Below are 14,162 nucleotides of genomic sequence, written 5' to 3' on the forward strand. Positions count from 1 at the left end.
AGTGATGGGTGGAGAGATGTTTCTTTTTTTTTGCCTGACAAATGATGAAAAACAGGGGAAGAAAATACTTCACTCACAGCTATCCTTCAGGGACTGAAGACAGAGACAAGAACCGGTGACCTTACGCGCGCACTGCACACTTTTCTGCATGCGTTTCTTTTCTCTCTCTCTCTCTCTCTCTCTCTCTCTCTCTCTCTCTCTCTCTCTCTCTCTCTCTCTATCATTAGAAATAACAAGCATCTTGAGCAATCATAGTCACAATCATTAAACTCATTGCCTTTGTGATCATTGAGTAAAAGTGTTTTGCAGATATGGCCCCAGGGGGGATTCTAACTGTATGACTGCAGAGAAGTGACGCCTGCATCCAGATGTTTCATGTTTCCCCCGCGCGCTCTTTGGAAAAGGTCTGCTCGCAGAGGAAAGACATCTTAAACGTACAGTTCAAGGTCCATGTTACCAGATTGAGGTTAAAAAGACGACGAAGACTATGTCTTTTGCAGAAAGTGGTTGGATTTGAATCCAGGCTTCCCATTGTTTTCCGTCTGGAGAATGCAGAGCAGCAAACTAAGGACGCTCATGCTGCTGGAGCTGTATTTGCTCTGGGTCTTCGCGCTTTCCGTGCACGGGCACTCCAGTCCACAGCACGAGAATGGTGAGTTAGAAGACTAAACTCGTTGTTTAGTACAGCCTACATTTTAATAGTGGTGATTTTTTGATTTGATATTAGTATAGGTTACTTGAAAACAACTGAGACTTTACTTAAAAGTAGCAATACTACAAAGTGAAAGTATAGTCTAGAAGTAAAAATTTGGTCTCCAGCAAAAGTAGACTGTAAGTGAAAAATGTTGCAGTACAGAGTATTACAGTAGGCAATTTAATTATTATTACAGATTAGATGTGTGCAAGCAACATTCTAACATGTTTTCACAATTTTAACAATGCATAAATATTTTTTAAAGATGGTCATATGTTTGTATTTAAAATATTTCTTTGAAAAGTATCTACAGCCTAACTCAGATACATTTAGTAAAACGTGCAAGATTTCCCTCAGTAATTTAGTAACATATAAGAAGACAAGGGGGCTACTCAGTATCAATTAAACTTTTTTTTTTTAATTTTGTTTTTGGGCTCTTCCCTTTATTAAAGTGACAGTGGATAGACATGAAACGGGGAGAGAGATGGGGGGATCAATCACAGCAAAAGGCCCCAGGTCGGATTTGAATCCGGGCCGCTGCAGGACTCAGCCTACATGGAGCAAATGCTCCTACAGGGTGAGCTAGAGGCCGCACCGCAGTACTTATCTTGTGTGCATATAATTAGCTGCTTTCCACCATGATGGACTCTAAACATTAATCCCACAAACAAAACTTTCTAACAGTGTAAGCTTTTAGCAGTGAAGAGCTATTTCCAGATTTATTAAGAGGCAGAGAGATCAGACTGACTGTACCATGCTGTCCTGGTGGTGTTGTGTTTGAGGTCAGTTAGGCAGCCATGTGTGGTGATGAATGGCTTCATTGGGTTGTTGTGGCTCAGTGGTACAGTGGTCGCCTGCCAATTGGAAGGTTGGTGTTTTGCTTTCTGGCCCTCCGGTCCAATGTCAATCGGAGTGTAAATGTGTGTGAGTGTTTACCTTGTACGGCAGCCTTGGCTACAGTGTGTGAATGGTTCCTGTACTATGTAAAAAGTGCTTTTGTAAAATCCATTTACATTCTGATTCCCTCTCACACAGACTCAAACCCCTAACTAACCAGAAACCGCAGTGTCACCCTGCATTAGACAGAGAAGGACCTCATGCAGTATGATGTTGGTGTATACAAGTTTTTCACAAGTCTTTTTTATTATCTCTATCCTAGTGATCGACCTTCTGGCAGCTCTAAACATGTCCCACCACATAAGCGGTGTGGCCAAGCTGCAGAGTCCCAGCAGTGTCATATACAAGCTACGTCCCAGAGCAACCTTCCTGACTCTTCCTCGTGAATATTCCCACTTCTTGTACTCCAACCTTCAGGGCAGCATGGGGGTGCATCTGGTTGGGCATCAGGCGTCTGGCTCCAGTGCCACTCTTTTTTCTATCTCCTCGGCATCCTCACCCGTTCTCCAAATCATCTCTTCCACCCTCGATAACACACTGCGTTTGGACTATCAGGCTGGAGGAGAAGCTCAGAGCCTTGCCAGCTATTACTTCCCCAGGAGGAACCCTTTCTCCAGGGAGGAGTGGGTACAGTTGGCTTTGAGCCTAGAGACTAACAGGCTGGCATTTTTTGTTGACTGTCAAGAAGCTGTGGTTATACCATTAAAAAGTGAAGAGAGAATCAACCTGAAACTACCTCAAGATGCTTTTGTTACTCTTGCCAGCACACCAGGGAAGAAAGACAGCAAATTTAGTGTGAGTTTCTTAAACATACTACATACTTGTACAAACGTGCAACATATGTCCTTTACTAATTGACTTACTAGTTGCAGTATCCTTTTAGAGAAACAATTGCAGTTACTTTAAGCTCCAGTTGATATGCATTCTGTATAAAGCAACATTTAGAATGTGAGCATTTCTGTGTTTTTTTATGAATGCAGGGGTATTTGAAGACAGCTGAGATTTCAATGAAAGCATATCTAAGGAGGCCATGGCTCTGTGACAATGTTACAGGTAAAAAATCATTATCTATATCGAAACGGAGTGTTTCTATATCAAATATATATATATATATATTTCATTTGCTTGGAGGGACAAATAAAAGAAAAAAACCTGAAATCTGAATCCATTTGAGCACATAAAAATGAATAAATATATAAGGACATTGCCAAAAAATTCCTAAAGTCCCCACAATCGTTTTCCTTTTTTCTAAATATGTGTATGCATGTTTGTGTGTCTGTACACTTGTGTTCATATATCACTTTGTATCAGCATGCTGAATACTGAAACTGGAGAATAGGCCGCCGAATCATTCCCTCCTTGTTTTCTTTTGCTCAGTTTTTTCTTTTCAATACCAACCCTGATCATTTCTTATATTTTGAGTAGTCCTGGAAGACAAATTTTGTCAGAGAAGAGTTTTCCTGTCATAAATGGTTACATAAACTATGAAATAACTGATAAAAATGTATTTTGCAACGCTGTCTATAATTCCAAACATAGATACTCCTAAAAGTAGTGGGACCACTGTGGTTTACGTGCAAAAGATCATATCTTTTTGCCCTCAGGCAGAACTTTTCCAAAACAGTCTGTTTATTATTCCTCAGTGTGGGTCTTCATTTTGACATCATTTTCCCAGGATGTTTGTTTAGGCTTGAAATTTGCTTTTTTATTCATTCAAGAATTATTCAGAAATCTTTTCTCCCACTAACTGCCACTGTCTTCTTCCAGATGTTCTGCCTCCATCTAAGTATGCAGATAGCCATAGCTCAGATTCTCGGACTGACAGCAATCGAACGTTGCAGCAGGATGCAGCCCCCAGTAAACCTGAAAAAAGCCGCAGGCCAACGGAGCAAACCAACCATTATCCCCAGGACGTCCAGAGTGACCAGCTGCGGAGAGGTGTGATGATGGGGCCCCCGGGATCTCCTCAAGGGGTGAAGTCTGTTTCTCCGGCACAGAAAGATGACAGGCTAAAGAAGCTTGATAAGAGGCTGGAGGAGCTGGCTCGTATGCTGGACATGGTCAAAACCCAGGTACGTATTGCATTCTGATTACATGACTTTCCAGAACAAAACAAGAATGTCAGGTTGTGCTTTTGTTTCTTCTACAGAATGCAGACCTACAGTCTCGCGTACAATACCTAGAGGGATGTGAGTGCGTGAGGCAGCGATGTGTATGGGAGGGCCGTGAAGTGGAGGATGGCCAGCACTGGCAGATAGACCTCAACACTGTGTGTACGTGCACATCTGGAAAGGTCACATGCCAAGCTAACATCAAAGGTAAACTGGTTCATATTCTGACATTTCTCATTCTAACCCTCATTTGTTTACTCTGTTAAACGTTTTCACACAAAAAAACACAAAAACCCACAATAAAATCTAACTTTGATTTTGGCACACTTTCAACAACCTTACACTAACGCACATGAACTGGTGTTAAGTGGCTAGTTTGCAGATGACCGTCCTTCTCCCAGATCCTTGTCTGTCTAACCCCTCATCCTGACCTCTGATCTCACTGGATTTTACTGCTCCTGTCACCCAAACACCAAGGGACCAGTTTGTCAGAAACAGCTGAGACAGGTGTTCTTGTGCAAGGATTAGTGGAGTAGAGTATAAACAAAACAACAACAAACATGTCCTTGTTGGTGCCGAACTTGTCTGTCCATGTTGTAAAAATGTCAGTTCCAGCTTTTTTTAGCCATGCTAGCAGCAATGTCCAGGGGTTGCGATGTCAGTTCACTTCAGTCCAAGCATCTTAACAACTAGGCCGACTGAACGGATTCCCATAAAAATCCGCTTTAGCTGTATTTTTTGTTTCATGCTATTCAGCGAATGTTAGCATGCTAACATGCTAAACTAAGATCAAGAACATGGTAAACATTATACCAAAACATTTCATGTTGACACATAGCTGCTGGGGGACTGCCCGTTTCTCCGACACTCCATTGTTCCGACCTATCAATACCCCAAAATATTTTTCTTTTTTTAAATAAACCCTCCGCTCCGACATCCCGTTGTTCGGACCATATATGGTTTATTATATGTATTAGGATAGCCGATTGGTTGGGGTTAGGCATTTGAACTTGAGTAGTTTAGGTTAAGTTAGACAATTGGTCAGGGGATATGACCTATACAAATGGGGTTACGCTACGGGAAATTTCTCATCTAACTCTCGGCAAGAAAGTACACAACTTTGTTTCTCAAAATTGCATTTTATTCTTTTAATTTAACTGATGTAGTTTTTAGATCACACTTGTGATTGTGTGTTATGTGTTCATGGTTTAGTTGTAACATTGCTTGTTCTGCTGCATTGGTTGAGCCCAATAGCAGTGCCTTGCTTTACTTTTGTCCTTTGTCAGTTATTGCTAAGGGCATTGCAGTGGGGTTTAAGGCTGGGTAAGAGGCCCTGTGTCCCCCCTCCCTACTTCTAGGCATGTTGGGTACCCAAACCAGCGAACAACTGTGAAGGGATGCTGCTGTTTCAACGTCGCTGGGCCTTTAATTCTACGTCTGGCCTCTGTGAGGACTTCCTTTACTGCACTGGAAACAGAAGCAACAACTTCATGTCCTTTAATGCCTGTAGAGACAAGTGCATGTTGGGTGCGTGCTGCCTCTGCAAAGCAAGGCAGAGTCTTCCCATTGGCCACCAGAATAATTCTCCACATGGATACAACATCTCTTCTGTGAACCAGACTTTATGTAAATACGACCAGTATAATTTGGAGGATGGAGTGTGGTATGGCAATATAGAATTCAACCGTACTTTGCTGGAAGATCTTAAAGGAAATCTTCAAAGTGTGGACTGCCACAAGGACCTACATTTTACTTATACCTGGGATTATCTCACTCTAATACATTGCCAGAGAGGAGGTTGTACCAACGAGCTATCAGGAAAGTCTATAAGACTGTAAGGTAAGACTGTAAATTTAAATGTTTTGGTTCCCTTCTTTTTTTAGTTAGTTTCATTATTATGAGTTTATTTTTGTCTGTGTGTGTGTTTGCATGTGGATTTAGTTGTGTGGAAGGGCTTTGCGCTACGGAGAGCTGAGTTCTCCCCTCTGGCTGGTGATCATGCCTTCTTCCTCCCTTGGCACCTCTACTTACTGCAATCAGTTGAGCGTGAGCTGCAGTCAGTGTCATCATGCAAACTGGCACTTCCATAATTTGAGTGGACAATGGACTCTGGGTCGATAAAGTTCTCAGCTGCGTGGCAGGCTGGATTGTTTGGTGGAGACGGTGAGCCTTTCTCCGGCTGCATCCCGCATCACCCTTTCCAAGGCCTGACTTCCCGTTTCCACTGGTCCGCTTGTCTCAGGCGGAGTTTCACCTCTTTGTTTTGTCAAACAGTGTTTGTTCATTTAACAGCCCATCTCACTGTACTCTCTTTACATTGAAGTGTTTTAAGCTGTATCACTTGTTACAGGGTTTGTCTAATTGATTTCCATAGGTTCCTTTAGGTGTGGCTGCCAGATACAGTGACCCTGCAGAGGACTCTAAACCAGGCAGACTTCCACGTGTTCTCCCAGTCCCCGAAGATTTTTTCTGGCCTCTTTAGCCTTTGGGTTGGGGGTCACATGGCTTCACCTCTAGCTGCTTATGACCCTTTATACCTGTCACACATGGCATTCGTGGACAAGCTGTGGGCCCAGTGGCAAGATAAACATCAGCATGGATCAAAAAGAAAAACTTCTAGGGACATTCTTTACTCTGCTACACAGAGACATGTAGAGATGAAGCCTTTTGAAGTTACCCCGCAATGAAGTAATTTCTTCCCAGCAGCAGATGTGTATTGTATAGGTCCCCATAACCATTGGTGCACCTTGTAATTTGACATTTCAAAAACACCCAAAAGGAAGTCGAAAATATCAGAAACACAACTTACCCCAAAAATAGCTTTGTCATTGGTGGCTTTGACAGCAGTGGTTTCGACCAACAGAGTTGTGATTGTAAGGGCTATGACTGGAGCAGTTGGGACAGGTGGTTACATAATGTAAACATTGTTTTGTTCTGCTTATTGTGCACATATTTGCCATCAATGTAACACACACATGCCCAAACAGCCCTCTGTCCTCTCTCTCTCCCCCCTTGACTACTGTCAATTTATCTGCCTTTTCATCCATCTTTCCCCAAATTTTTTTCCGCATGTAGGCCGGAAGACTCCAATGGCACCCACAAACTCACACTTTGATCTCATGCATGCTTGGCTTGCTTGAGGAAATGCCTTTTGGCTGCTGGCACAGTAGGCAGCCTCATAGTCTTTCTCTCACTCTGTGATTATTGCCCTCTCTCACACACAAACACATTGTCTCTGTCCTTTGGAGAGTTGTCATTAAAATAATTGTCTGTTGAAATGTCCAAGCTAAGCAAAAAAATATTTGATGAGCTTCCTGAAAGCCTTTGATGAAACAAATTGAATGATGTTGCTCTTCAGTGTTTGGTATGTGCTGAACTGTAAGCTATTTTCTTTTTTATCTAAATAACTTAAACAGCCACAGAACAGGGCAAATTGTTAGGGCCATGATCTGATCTGTTTCTCTCACAGTAAATCTCTTCCAGTGTTAATTGACTTGCCGGTGGTAGTGTTTAACGGCTGGAAGCCCACAGGCATTTGTGGTTATAGTTATAGCCCATAAAGTACAATGTGTGTGAGAGCCAGCTCCAGTCATCACTGGAGAGAAAGCAGAGCCAGATGTTCCTCTGTGACATAGAGTAGAGAAAATGTGAAGCAAATCTGCATTGATAGACAAAGATGGACCATCTGTAAAGCTCAAACTTAATTCCACAATCCTCTTTTCTTACTTAAAAATGTGTGTGCACTTAAACTTCTGTCTCGTCTCCAGGGTGTGAGCTGGATGGTACAGTTCATAATGTGTCCTACAATATAGATGGCTGTCAGACATGCACGTGTAAGGTGAGTAGCTTCATTGTGACATACACCTACACTAACACAAACATATTTATTGAGCCTGAAAAATTGCTCTGTCTTCCATTGATCATTATTTTCTCTCACCTCTGTGTCCCTTCCTGCCAGCAGGGGGGTAACAGGGAATGCTTTCCCCAACCCTGCCCTTCACTGGACTGCACACACAAGGAGACTGCACCTGGGGACTGCTGCCAGCGGTGCAGAGGTAAGGAAAATAAAATGAAACATTTTAATCCATACAACATTCCTCACAAGTTAAAGTAATGTTTACTTCCATTACATTTTGGGTGTTTTATTCTATAGCATTTGAATATGTTTAAGTGGTTTTAAAACAGTCTCCTGACTAAACTGCGACCCTGTGATTCACACAACGCCATCTGATCTTAACTATTAATTAAAATATTTCACCATTTCTGCTTTTTTAAACTAAAAAAAAACAGGTATAATTTCATTTAAATTAGCAGAAGACACAAGGCTTGACACATCTTTATGCAGCCATTAAATGCCCTTGTTGGTTTCCGTCAGTGAGAACCAAGATTAGAGTTGTGGCAACACAAAGTTATTATTACTCAGACTTCTCTATTTTACACGTAATACAATGTGAAAAATCTCTCTCAGACAGAAGGGGGTGCAAATGTGCTTCCAGAGCTGAGGGCTGATACTGGTCCATTTGTCTCAGCTAATATAAGATTTTTTTGCAGGAAAAGGGTTGAAAGTATTGTCCTGCAGAAAGAGATATTTTTCTTTCTTTCGTTCTGGTGGTGAATTAACTTTTAACCACTTCACTGCTTGTATTACCATAACAGTAAAGCAATCTGATGAAGATGTGTTTGCAGGCTGTACCCATTCTGGTGTCCAGTATGACCACAAAGCCAAGTGGAGGCCACTAGAGAATCCCTGTGATGTCTGCCACTGTTTGGTGGGTCTGATACTGACTGACAATTTAACACTCTCTTTTCAATCACCTTCAGCTTTGTTAATATGGTTCCCTCCTTTTACCAGGAGGGTCACGTTCGCTGTGAGAGGGAGCGGTGTAACACCCCATGTAAATTCCCATCTGCTCCTCCACCCAATACATGCTGTCCAGCGTGTCATGGTGGGTTTCTTCAATTCACTGAAATGGCATCCACACATAGTGGGCTTGTTGAACGGCAGAGACAGAGTGTAGTGTGTGTGTGTGTGTGTGTGTTTGTGTGTATTGTAGGCTGTGGTGTGAACGGACTTGACTTTCCTAATGGAGCTGTGATCCCTACTGGAGACCGTTGTCAAGAGTGCACATGTGTGGTATGTCAATCATCATCATGTTCATTATGAAGTTTAGTATTTGTGTGTGTATGAATCAAGTTTATCTTTGTTTTTTCTTTCACCTCTAGAATGGAAATGTGGCTTGTTCACCCCTTCCCTGTCCAGACTTGTCTTGTCGAAACCCTGTGCATCGGGCCGGAGAATGTTGCCCACGGTAACCAACCTGCCTATCTTTATCCATATCACTTTCAAACCTGCATCTATCCACCTTATTAATCTCTCTCTGCTTTCAAGACAACTGAAGCATTTCCAAAAGTTTTAAATGTTTAAGGTTTATTTGTGTGTGTGTGTGTGTGTGTGTGTGTGTGTGTGTGTGTGTGTGTGTGTGTGTGTGTGTGTGTGTGTGTGTGTGCGTGCGTGCGTGCACGCTTGCATGCATGCGTGTGTGTGACCTGTAGGTGTGAGCAGTGTGAATATGAGTCTAAGGTGTATGTTGATGGACAGAAGTTCCCCTCCAGGAGAGATCCCTGCCTCCACTGCCACTGCTCTGTGAGTTCATTCCGGCAAAGTTCTTTTTATTATTTTCATGTCACTGGACTCAGAATTTGTTGGCAAGTTTCATGAGCCATGGGTTTAAAGAAATCCTTTCAACTTGTTTTGCACTTTCATAAATAAATGGGATTGGTGTGTGGGGGTGTGAGCGATCACGGGAGGCTCGCGTCATGTGGATGCTCCAACAATGTTGTTGCCATTACTTAGAATTCCTCACAGACACTACACACTATTGCTTTAAGCTGTTTTTTTTAAACTCTGAAAATGACAGATACTGATATATCTGCAACAGCCAATATGTAGTTTGTCCAGGTTTGAGCTTTGTATCCGACAGCCACTGAATGTTAAAATTCTCTATCAGAGTGACTCATTAAATACCTTCTTGTGTCTATCTGTCAAGGCAGGTGAAATTTCTTGTGAGCGTGTGGATTCATCATGTCCCACACTGAGCTGCAGTCATCCAGCTAAGCGCAAAGGAGAGTGTTGTCCCACATGCGATGGTCAGAAGTTCCTTATGTACTTAACAATTTCTTTTGCCTATTGCATTCCATTTTCCAAATTTGACTTTTACTGTCTAAACGCAGACAAACATAGTCAGAGTTGATAATTGTTCCCACAGAATGTGAGTTTGACAGGAGGGTGTATGCTGATGAAAAGGTGTTCACCCCTGCTGGAAATGGACCCTGCTTGCAGTGCAGGTGTAAGGCAAGTCTGTGTGGTATTTGCAATACAAAGTGGTGAAACTTTAAGGATTTTTGTACAAAAAATGTTACATTTAATGAGCAAGTGTGTATTACCTTCATTCAGTGTTTTTTTTCTACCTCTGTCTCATGTTTAAAAACTTTTTAGAGCGCCTGATGGCAAATAATAGCTGTTATGTTTCTGTATGCTCTCACAAACTAAAACACACTGTAGTCACAATGACGTCATTCCATGCATCTGTTATAGGGTGGGAATGTAATTTGCCGTGAAGAGAAATGTCCACCTGTTCAGTGCTCCAACCCCATTATAGACCCACATCTATGCTGTCCAATCTGCAAAGGTAATAGTGCGCTCACACACACGCACACACTCAGACACACACACACAGCTCATTAATTAATATGAGAACTCTGCTTTCCTCATTGTAGCGTGTGTGTTGGAGGGTGTAGAATATGAGGAAGGCTCCAACTGGCAGCCTGAGGGTCTCTGCTCCATCTGCACTTGTGTGAATGGAGAAACGCTGTGTGCACACACACACTGCCCCCCCACCGAGTGCTTGCATCCCAGCAAGATCCCTGGTAGGAGTGTGTGACTGCCTGAGTTTTGTTAATGTGCAGGTGAATGTGTAAATTCATTGCACTCTTTTCTTTCCCTAGGCTCCTGTTGTGCAGTGTGTGAAAGCTGCACCTATAACCATCGTATCTATAGCAACGGCCAGAGATTTATGACCCCTGACCACCCCTGTCACATCTGCACATGTGAGGTGAGCGTGTATCCATTCACACCCACACACACACCACACATTACTGTTTACTTTCAAACCTGCTGATACAGCCTGACCTTTTTATCAGCGTGGCAGCGTAGAGTGTGAGAGGAGACCTTGTCCTCCACTCAACTGTTCCAACTCATACACACCACCTGGAGAGTGCTGCCCTAAATGTCCAGGTACTTAAATTCACAAACAGACATGGTCATGACTCTATGTCTGTATGACCATTGAATTTTCTTTTAGTTTATTGTCAGTCAGCTCACTATAACATCTGTGTTTGCATCTTTCCTAGATTGCTCCTTTGAAAACCGCATATTTGTTGATGGAGAGGCTTTTCATAACCCTGTGAGTGTGTGTGAGGAGTGTAAGTGTGTGAGCGGCCAGATTGACTGCCACCAAGCACAATGCCCTCATCCTCACTGTAATGCACCTCGACCTGGAATGTGTTGTCAGAACAACTGCAATGGTGAGAAAATGGGAATTTTATATCAACAATACAAATAAATTTAACAAATTAAAATGTACACAACATACTTTTGCATTAGGCTGCAGCTATACTGGGAAAGAGTATCCCAATGGAGAGGAGTTCCCCCATCCCACTGACACATGCAGGACATGCAGCTGCATAGTAAGAATAATGTCACATAATCACAGCATTACTCACCCTGTTGTGTTGATCACCTGTAGCCTTCTTGAAGCAAGTTTTTACTTCACTCTATGTTGTTTTTGTTGCAGAATGGGAATGTCCAGTGTCTGATGAAGAGGTGTCCACCGCTGCCGTGCTCCAACCCAAATGTGCTGCCTGGAGACTGCTGCCCCCAGTGTCCTGGTAAGGATATGCACGAGAGAAAAGTTTAGAAGGATGAGGAATAAAAGTTAAAGGTGGAGTGTGGTGGGAAAGACATGAGGTAAAGATATTGCTTGAGGTAAAATGGACATGTTATTGTAGTTTGGCACCTTAATTTGACCCATTTTGACTGATTGACTGTCTGGTACTCCTTCTGTAGTTGATGTAATGTTGATTTGTGGGATAATCTACTGTTGAGTTTGTTTTTTGGCTCTTGATGATCAAACACACCACCAATTAGGAAGTGTTATAGTGGGAGCACACAGTTAATTCTTTCCACTTATATTCCCTCAGCTCCTCCATCAGATTGTGTGTACGAACAACAACCTTACAGACACACTGAGCGTTTCTACCACCCAACTGACAACTGTCGAACATGTACCTGCACCAATGGGACAGTTCATTGTCAGCGCAGGCCCTGCTCCTTCGCTCCATGTTCTCACCCCATCACACAGCAGTGCTGCCGCACCTGCGAAGGTACAGTTTCTTAGTCCTGCCAAGATGTTGTAACGGAAGCAAAAAGCAATTTCTACATGTGGATCAAGCACATTATGTCATACATTGCAAAAAAAGACCTTAGCATAATAAATGAAACATCAATTTTTCTAGTTTAATCATATTTAGTATTTGTCGCATTTCCCTTGCAGGCTGTCTGTATGAGGGTCGTGAGCGAGCTAATGGGGAGACGTGGGATGACGCATCAGATCCATGTGCAGCATGTGTTTGCCGTGAGGGCTCTGTCCGGTGTGAGAGGAAGCGCTGTCCACCGTCCAACTGTAACAACCCTGTCCAGAGACAGTGCTGCATGTCCTGTGATGGTGAGTGATCAAAAAAGCTAACAGCATGTCCCAGAAGATGATCCACAGAGATTTCTGTCAACAGTTTTCATTGGGAACTATTTTTCCAAGGTTGTTACAAAATTATCTTAAGATCCAGTTTTCTACTTGCAGGCTGCCTCTTTCATGGTAAAGAATACCCTGATGGCACTGAGTTTGGTGATGACAAAGACCCATGTGGCGTATGTTACTGTTACGGAGGCGAAGTCATCTGCTCCAAAATACCCTGTTATGGAGAGTGCAGCCACCCATACAAACCACCCGGACAATGCTGTGGAGAATGTGAACGTATGTAAACTCAAAATCAAATCCAATCCTAGTTTAGGTTCATTGATTTTAATTTGTGTTTGTTCGTCATTCACAGGATTACAAACTGACAATATAAACTTGTCCTTATTTGATAGGCTGTTTCTATAATAGCGCAGTCCTCGCAAATGGGCAGTCAATCCCTGATCCAGGAAACCTCTGCTCTGAATGTACCTGCCAGGTAGCATCAACACACACATACACATACACATTTCTGCTGGATAATCTATTTGAATCTGCTTATTGTCATGCTTATTCTCTTACAGAGCGGTTCGGTGCGATGTATGAAAATGTCATGTCCAGCAGCTCGCTGTCCTCACCCGGTCACCAATCCATGTGGCTGCCCTGTCTGTGATGGTAACCAGCTCATAACATATCACAGGTCATGTTATGTAGAGTAAGTAAATAATGGATGTTTCACTCTGTGTGTAGGTTGTCAATTCCAAGGTGTGACCTATGTTGACAGACAGATCCTTCCAGGAGGAGAGGGAGGGTGCCAGGACTGCACATGCTCAGTGAGAGGGGGAAGGGCTGCATTTAGTTTGGGGACCTGCTGAAGCCTCAAAGCTACTGTATTAATTATCTTTTTTTCCACAGAGAGGTGAAGTGGTGTGTACACACAGAAAATGCCCTGCTGTGTCATGTCCACACCCGGCTCTGGATGGCTGTGCATGTGGAGTGTGTGACGGGTGCACCTTTCATGGACGAGGCTGTTTCAACGGAGAACGATTTCCACACCCTACAGACCACTGCCAGCTCTGCCTTTGTCTGGTACTACCACGCACATCTTTTTTAAAATCTTTATCAGATTTATAAATTTAAACCTAAAAACCCTCAGTTTACTGGAAGCAAGGTGGTCTACCCTTGTCAAAAGAGATCAACATGTTACACATTAACGTTGTATTAAAGGAATAGTTCAACGCAAGTCTCTAAAAAGTTTGTAGTTTGCTTCTTCATGAAGAATGGCAGCTGTAATTTAATATACAGTAGTTACAATAGATTCCGGTGGCAACCCATCACATCAAAAAAATACATGTGATCATATATTAAGTGAATTGCATCACTTAACTTTTTAGTGTGTTACAAAAATCAGTGCTATAGAAATTGTACTTATGGTGGCACTTTGAAGATACATGTAGGTAATGTAAGTAAGGCTTTTGTGAAGAAACTATGAGTGTTTAAAACAAGGTAGTTACAATCTTTGAATATTTCTTCAATCCCATCACCCTGGCCTTGGGAGGATCACTTCCTTTTTTATTGTACATGGACCATGAACAAACCTCGCTACCACTCCATCATCTGTTTATCTTCAGTTGTACGTAAGGAATATAACTGAATATGTGTGTGTGTGTG

General features: G+C 42.5%; 1 protein-coding gene across 2 annotated transcripts in view; it reads left to right on the forward strand.

Moving 5' to 3' along the window:
- Positions 1-6: 6 nt before the first annotated feature.
- kcp (kielin cysteine rich BMP regulator) overlaps positions 7-14,162 on the forward strand; it is a 22,057-nt gene continuing 7,901 nt past the window's right edge. For both annotated transcript variants that reach the window (XM_034878959.1, XM_034878958.1), the window contains exons 1-28: positions 7-652; positions 1,854-2,386; positions 2,572-2,644; positions 3,359-3,663; positions 3,741-3,909; positions 7,470-7,540; positions 7,664-7,757; positions 8,389-8,471; positions 8,555-8,648; positions 8,757-8,836; positions 8,926-9,011; positions 9,256-9,346; positions 9,750-9,849; positions 9,969-10,054; positions 10,298-10,391; positions 10,480-10,629; positions 10,708-10,814; positions 10,903-10,996; positions 11,113-11,286; positions 11,366-11,448; positions 11,556-11,649; positions 11,962-12,144; positions 12,315-12,485; positions 12,618-12,791; positions 12,908-12,990; positions 13,076-13,166; positions 13,242-13,324; positions 13,407-13,580. In XM_034878959.1, coding sequence (XP_034734850.1) covers positions 550-652; positions 1,854-2,386; positions 2,572-2,644; positions 3,359-3,663; positions 3,741-3,909; positions 7,470-7,540; positions 7,664-7,757; positions 8,389-8,471; positions 8,555-8,648; positions 8,757-8,836; positions 8,926-9,011; positions 9,256-9,346; positions 9,750-9,849; positions 9,969-10,054; positions 10,298-10,391; positions 10,480-10,629; positions 10,708-10,814; positions 10,903-10,996; positions 11,113-11,286; positions 11,366-11,448; positions 11,556-11,649; positions 11,962-12,144; positions 12,315-12,485; positions 12,618-12,791; positions 12,908-12,990; positions 13,076-13,166; positions 13,242-13,324; positions 13,407-13,580 — 3,723 coding nt within the window. In that variant the 5' untranslated portion in view covers positions 7-549. The remainder of the gene's footprint in view (positions 653-1,853; positions 2,387-2,571; positions 2,645-3,358; positions 3,664-3,740; positions 3,910-7,469; positions 7,541-7,663; positions 7,758-8,388; positions 8,472-8,554; positions 8,649-8,756; positions 8,837-8,925; positions 9,012-9,255; positions 9,347-9,749; positions 9,850-9,968; positions 10,055-10,297; positions 10,392-10,479; positions 10,630-10,707; positions 10,815-10,902; positions 10,997-11,112; positions 11,287-11,365; positions 11,449-11,555; positions 11,650-11,961; positions 12,145-12,314; positions 12,486-12,617; positions 12,792-12,907; positions 12,991-13,075; positions 13,167-13,241; positions 13,325-13,406; positions 13,581-14,162) is intronic.

This window comes from Etheostoma cragini, chromosome 8, assembly GCF_013103735.1.
Source record: "Etheostoma cragini isolate CJK2018 chromosome 8, CSU_Ecrag_1.0, whole genome shotgun sequence".
Taxonomy (NCBI): domain Eukaryota; kingdom Metazoa; phylum Chordata; class Actinopteri; order Perciformes; family Percidae; genus Etheostoma; species Etheostoma cragini.